Raw genomic sequence first — 7173 nt, 5'->3', positions numbered from 1 at the left:
AAAAAAAAAAAAAACAAAACAAAACCAAAAAACAAAAAAACAAAAACCCAAAACAAACAAACAAACAAACAAACAAACAGTCATACGTGCAAGGTACCATTCTAGGACCTGGAGCTATAGCATTAAACAAAATACATACAAATCTTTGCCTTCACAGAACTTATAAAATATGCACAAAACAAAACACATTACAAGGTACTGTTGGAACAGACAATGAAGGGAAGGAATGTGGAGAGTGAGGTTGAACTGGGGTGCTCAAGGAAGACTGCATTAAAAGTTGACAGATGGGCATAGATGAAGGAGGTGGCGGTACAGCCTTGAACTTGTGGCAGCTGTGAGCTGGTGCATACCTGGTGTGTAAGAACAACAAAAAAGCCAAGGTTGTCAGGAGCAGGACGAGTGGTTGTGAGCAGCAGGAAGAGAAGGCAGATAGGCAGCTGCAGTCCAGCTGGTGGAGGACCTTGTAGGCTAAGTGTCCAGGACATGGCCTGGGAGTAGTGTTTGCATTCAGTGGACTCTGGTGTGAAAGCTACCCACCGCCCCCTTTAACTTGACTACCCACTCCTTAGCCACAGCTGCTCGGCTGGCACCAGTGGGAGTCCTTGTCCTGATTAGTAACACAGTGCAAAACACAATTGTGGAGGCAAAATGGAATGAAGTACATTTATTTGAAAGGTGAATCCTCATCCTCCTTCTCTCATAGCTTTGGTGAGATTGATTACCTTTGCCCTGGTAGATTTTCTCATGCGGTTGTGTAAGTTTGTGTCTGCACATCTTAAGTAATTCTTGAGAGATCAAATTTTAGTTAAAACTGTTCTGGAAAATATTGCCACTCAAGAACACTTCTGCACAAGGGGAAATCCAAACAGTAGTCAAACATACACAAGCACGATTGGCAGTCAAGAAAATACACTCAGACACTTGGGAAGAACCGTTTCATGTCAGCCACAATTAGTAAACACTTAAGTAAAGCATCGTGACTAATGAGGATGTAGTGAAGCCACAAACTTAGACTTGGGTAGAAGTATTTTATCCACTGACTTTTTAGAAGAAAGTTTGTCAGTTTGTAGAAAAAAATTCTCAAAACATGTTTACCCTTTAACTTAGTAATTTCACTGTTGGGGAGTTAACTGAGAGATTAAATGTTAGAAAAAAACTAAGTATAATAATTTTTTAAAATGAGCAAACTACAACAGCATAGAACTTTTTTTTTTTTTTATTGAGTTTATTGGTACATTTAGGGATACAGTACAGTTACATTCATTGTTGGGATCATGTACCTTTACATGGCAAGTCTTGATTCTCATTTTTTTCCCCTTACCTCTGCCCTCCCTTCACCCCCTCCTCCCCTCCCCATCTACAAACACTTTATTTTCATCTTTTCATTCTCTCACATTTTTTTCTTTTCCCTTTTTGTTCTTCCCCTGAACTTTTTTAATATTATATATGAGCAGAATGGTTGGCGCTACGTGAATTAATATACATTCATTAAAATGGGTAAATATGAAGATTATGTGAATCTTCACTGAATGACCTATCTTTCCTTTCTCTTGGACCATAAGAGTGCTTTATTTTCATCTTTTCATTCTCTCACATTTTTTTCTTTTCCCTTTTTGTTCTTCCCCTGAACTTTTTTAATATTATATATGAGCAGAATGGTTGGCGCTACGTGAATTAATATACATTCATTAAAATGGGTAAATATGAAGATTATGTGAATCTTCACTGAATGACCTATCTTTCCTTTCTCTTGGACCATAAGAGTGGCTGAGCCAAGGCGGAAGCTCCAACATGGCACTTCGTAGACCTTTCTCGTCTCTGTACTTTAAAACAACAGCAGCAGCCCCCCGCCCCAGAAAAAAAAAATTCTCCTGAGTTTGTGTGCTTCTTATACTTTTCTTTTTGTTTTTAATTGTTCCCTTTATGTTCTTGTTATTTGATCATTGTTTGTTCTTTGTAGGTCTTGGTATAATGGGAGAAGTTAAAATGGGAAAAAGTCCAAATCAAAGCTAAAATTAAATTTAAAATTATTGCTGCAGATGGACAGTGACTGAAAGGAGTATTCACAGTTTAAAAATGGTTTAATTCTTGTTGGCGTGTCTGTATTTTGGGAAATGTTTTAGCCCTTCTTTTAGAACTCTGTTACACTGCCTCAGATTGCAGTCGGCCCTCCACGTCCTTGAGTTCTGCATCCATGTATTCAACTCCCTTTGGATCGAACATGTTTGAAAAAAATTGTGTCTGTACTGAACATGTAAAGACTTCCTTGTCCTTATCCCACAGACAAAATAGAATAGCAACTATTTATATAGCACTAACATTGTATTAGGCATTAAAGGTAACCTAGAGATGATTTGAAGTATATGAGTGAATGGATGCAGATGGTATATAAATATGGTGCCATTTTACATTAGGGACCTGAGTAACCGATTCTGTATCCACCGGCGGTCCTGAAATCAATCCCCACAGATACCGAGGAATGACTGTATCTGTATAATTAAAACAAACAAGAACATTCTTCCTTGCCCATCCAGAATTGAATTTCTAATCATTGTTTGTAATTCATGATAGGTCCTTGGTTTAGTTGTTTTGAGAGTAAATTTCCAGGCCATTAATCATCATTTTGCCTAAGAAAAAAATTTAGCATTCAATTTTTAAAGTGTTTTCTTTGTTCCTTCCAAATATTTGTCCTGGGTTTTGTGATGTTACTAGGCATTGGTGATTATTGGTAAAATGGTAATTTAATTTCATTATTCTTGTTTTTATAGTTGACTGCTTGTACAAAGAGATACTTGATTTTTCTCATCTATCCCATTACTCTGAGTTGCAGGAAAGATGAAAAATAAGAGTTCTGTAGGATACTCCAGAGGCTAGTACTGTATGTTAGCCTTCTGCTGCTGCTGCAGCTGCAGCAGATTACCATGAAGTTGGTGGCTTAAAAATACGTATTTAGAATCTTACACTCTTGAAAGCCAGAGATCTGAAATAGATCTCACTGCGTCCAGGTGGTGGTAGCTCTGTGTTCTTCCTGAAGGCCCCAGGGCTCTTTGTCTTTTCCACCTCCTTGTGGGATGCCTGGTTTCTAGACTGCTGGTTCTTTTCTATCTTCTCAGCCACAGTAGTTGAAGGAGTCTTTTTCTTTCTTTCCCTTTTCTACCTTTAAGGATCCTTTTGGTTAAGGACCTACATGGTAATCCAGAATAACATTTCTATTTTAAGGTCAACTGATTAGCAACTTTAATTCCATTTGTTACTTTTATTCTCTCTTGCCACTTGAGGATTAGGATGTGATCATTTTGGAGGAACTGTTACCCACCTATCAGATTGACTTTAAAAGTATGAACTCATGGATTTCTTGCTCACTTTTCTTTTTTGGTACTGGGGATTAAACCAAGGGCCTTGCGCATGCTAAGCAGTGCTCTGCCACGTAGCTGCACCTGCAGGCCTGATTTTGGATGTATTTTAATTCATTTTGGTTATCCTTATTAAAATTCTAATTTTTCTCTCCTTGGACAGTGGAAGATGCTTATTCTAGTTGATTGCTGAGTTCCTGGGAAGTGAGCTTTGATAGTTTCCTTTGGGTCTGAAAGGACGTCTGGGGCCGTCTTGTGCATCCCTCTTCCAAGTCTGCAGCCATCCCTTTCTCTGCTGCAGACTTGGATATGCATCACAGTTACCTGGAGGACTTGTTAAAACGTAGATGGAGGGGTCACCTACTTCCGAGATTCCACCTCATAGGCCTGGCGTGGGGCCCTAAATATGTGTAGTTAGTTGTCAAGTGATGCTTATGATGCCGCTTTCGGGCCTACACTTTGAGACTCCCTGCTTGAAGGGACTCGGTTCCTCGAGTAGGAAATGGAGTCGGAAATGACAGTCTGGATACCAGGGCGCACGCTACCTCTGGCCTTCTTCAGTGAAAGGAAGGAAATAAACAAAATATGTTCATATTGATGGTTAAAATTTAAATGTATAATTGCAAGTTTTAGTTTAACTTCTTTTTATAGTTTCTCATGCTTAAAATCTTGCTTCTTATGAGATTAATAATTACATATCTAATAGTACATTATGTACATTCACAGTTTGAGAATAACAGTAACAATATCGATACTTACAACATGATTACTGAAAACAGTTTAAGATTTTTTGCAGTCCTTTTGTTTTTATATAAATATTTCACCTAGTGATGTATAGATTACTCTGCTTTCCTGTTACTGATATAATTCCTCTGTTTGCATGACCAGTCATCTTGATACAAAGATTCATCTGTTTGTTTGCTCTACTTTCAGTTTTGGGTGGTTTTTCTTTTATTTTAAAGATAAATATATAAACATTTAAATGGTTCCAATGTCATGTCTATAAATAAAATGAATTTTAGCTCCTCTTTTTTTTTTTTTTAAAGACATAGTCTCACTATGTAGCGCAGGCTGGCCTTGAACTCACTAGCTGAGGCAGACCTACCTTGAACTTGTGGGGATCCTCCTGCCTCAGCCTCCCAAGTGCTGGGATTACAGGGTGTGTGCCACTATGCCTGGCTTGTAGCCCCTCTTCTACCTCTTCTACCTTGTTCTGCCTTGTATTTTATAGGCACATCATTTAATTTGTCCTGTGGTTAAATAAATGGTAGTGTGTTATACACACTTATTTCTCTTGGGTTCCCCTTTCTCTCTCTCAGCTTAATATATTCTGAACATTACTTTAGGGTAGTATATTTGTAGAGAGAGTCTTCATTCCTTCTCCTTTATAGCTTGAGAGTGCTCCATTGCGAGAATGTAGCATAGTTTATTCTTCTATTGGTAGACATTTGGATTGGGTACAACTTTTTGCTGTTACGAATTATACTACAGCATTACAAAGAGTACATATTTTAAGGTAGTCATACGTATACTCTATGCTGTTTTTTTTTCCTGCCTTCCCTAACATTATAACATGTACACTCTGTGTTGTATAAATTCTTTGTAAATGGCATTAAGGCTTTTTTCTGATAATTAAAACAATACAAGATTACTCAGAAATTTTTAGAAGCTCAGAGGAAAAAACAAAAATAAAACACAATCTCTCTGCTTAGGGATACTTACTATTTTGATGTATTCCCTCAGGGCCTTCTAGCATTTGTATAAACGTTTATAAAGCAGTCAGTATATATGTTTTGGTACCTTGGTTTGTTTTTACTCATTGTGCTTTTTAAAAAAATACTGTACTCTTTAAAATTTTGTTATTTCTCTGTTGTTGGTCTTGTCTTTCTGATTTTTCAGCATTACAAATAGTAAGTATGTGCATAAAATATTTTCTGACTTTCACATATTCTTAAAGTTGGTTTCTGTAAGACTCTAAATGGGAAGAAAGTGTATATTTGTTAAATATATCTTTAGCTTGTTGTCTTCTAGCAATAATTTGGCAAGCCTAACATGTAAGAGATTGTGACCTTGACATTTTTGATAAATAAATTCCATATTTTCTTTTTCTTTTGATAGGACCTAAGAAATGAAGTTGAAAAATTACGCAATGAGGTAAATGAACGAGAGAAGGCAGTGGAGAATCGTTATAAGAGTCTTTTGAGTGAAAGCAATAAAAGATTGCATAATCAGGAACAAGTGATCAAACATCTAACAGAAAGCTCCAATCAAAAGGACTTGTTGCTTCAGGTACCATGACTTTTTTTTTCTTTTGTATTTAAATCCTTTAATTTAGCACCCCTCCCTGCTTTCTTTTATAGGAAGATTCGTAATGTTAGTCTTCATTGCTGTGATTTAGGGCTCTTTGTTTTCTGTATCATTTGGGCCTTCGCCACTAGGGAGGTAAGAGAATCAGAGAGCTCAGAGTGAAGAACTCATCCCGGGTCATGTGCTGGGCAGCTGGCGCCTGGCCTGTTCTACTTCAGTGCCCAGGCCACTCACCGAGGCACCTGTGCTGTGAGTACTGCCTGTGCCTGATTTGGGACAGGCCCCTTCTCTCCTCTATACTTCTCCATCTGTTCCTTTCAGCTTTGAAATTCCTTTCTTGTCTGGTGTGTCATGAATTTTTGAGATTGAATTCAGCCCTGTAAGTAACCACAGTGGGATGGGCTGAACATAGGTATTTAATTCTGCTTCCTTCGGAAAGCCTGAGGACTAACTGGGAGAATGGGAGGAGGCACAACAGTAGGTGAGAGTGGAAAGCCCGGCGTTGGATATTAGTGGCTGAGCAGTTGCATAGGATTCAGCTTTTGCCATTCTGCTACAAATTTGGGGTTGAAAAGCCAACAAGAAATAAACTGATTTTGATACAACTCCAGAAAGGCTCAGCAAGTTTTGAATGTAACCTAATAACTGAAAACAGGAGATTTAGCTGGAATTTTAAGCAGTTGTAGGTGATACTCTTCTCACCACCAGCAGGAGACCTCTGGAGACCTTAAACCATAGAAACTCTAGCCTGGAGGTCACCAGATACAACAGGAAAGCAGGAGTGGATCGCTTGAATGAAGGTGAGGGGAAGTAAACAGTGTGCATAGTAAGCAATGAGATTCCTCTGAGGAGAGAAAAATCGGAAAGGTACTGAGCATTGAGAGTCCTCCAGCCAAACAGCCTGGTGTCCACCTAAGCATCTCCCAGTGAAGCCACTGCTGCCAGGGCCTTGCTACACTCTCAGGGTTTCTGAGCACTTTTAACACTTGAAGGTAGGTAGATTGCTTTAGTCCATCAAACAGGAGAAAAGTGTTTAAGATGATAGACAGAGGCACACTGACAAAGGCATACAGAACAAAGGCACACAGAGGAAGTAGAAACAGTGAAAAATTAGATAGCTTTTAAAAATCCAAAGAGTTCAATTGCTATAACATCATAAGCTAAGAAATAAGATCAGGATCTGATTTTAAAAAGATACCTACAAAAGAAAAATGACCTGTTGGGAATTCAGAGTATGGTTGTAGATATAAAATGATTAATAGAAAAGTTAGAAGATAAAGTTGATTAAGTCTTCCAGAAAATAGAATTAAATGAAAAAAATATTGGGAAAAAAAAAAAAGGAGAGAAAAGATAAGGAAACTAGAGGCATGATGCAAGGGCTCCAAAATATGACCAACGGGAGTTCCAGGAGGACAGAACAGGTGAAGCAGAGGGAAGAAAAATTTCCAGGTAATGAGAGGCTGTTTCCCAGAATGGAAGGACAGCTGTTCCTGCAAGGCCCTTATCTGTTTTT

The 7173-nt window shown here is 38.2% G+C and overlaps 1 protein-coding gene across 7 annotated transcripts in view; it reads left to right on the top strand.

The window, feature by feature from the left end:
- The window catches only part of Cdk5rap2 (CDK5 regulatory subunit associated protein 2), a 190945-nt gene that overhangs the window by 80988 nt on the left and 102784 nt on the right, over nt 1-7173 (top strand). For all 7 annotated transcript variants that reach the window (XM_010602920.3, XM_010602923.3, XM_010602919.3 and 4 more), the window contains exon 13: nt 5472-5642. In XM_010602920.3, the coding sequence (XP_010601222.1) occupies nt 5472-5642 (171 nt within the window). The remainder of the gene's footprint in view (nt 1-5471; nt 5643-7173) is intronic.

This window comes from Fukomys damarensis, unplaced genomic scaffold (assembly GCF_012274545.1).
Source record: "Fukomys damarensis isolate Sample0158 unplaced genomic scaffold, DMR_v1.0_HiC HiC_scaffold_36, whole genome shotgun sequence".
In the NCBI taxonomy this organism is placed as follows: Eukaryota; Metazoa; Chordata; class Mammalia; order Rodentia; family Bathyergidae; genus Fukomys; species Fukomys damarensis.
Note: the sequence above shows the minus strand (reverse complement) of the source record. Positions and strands in the feature narration are given on the sequence as shown.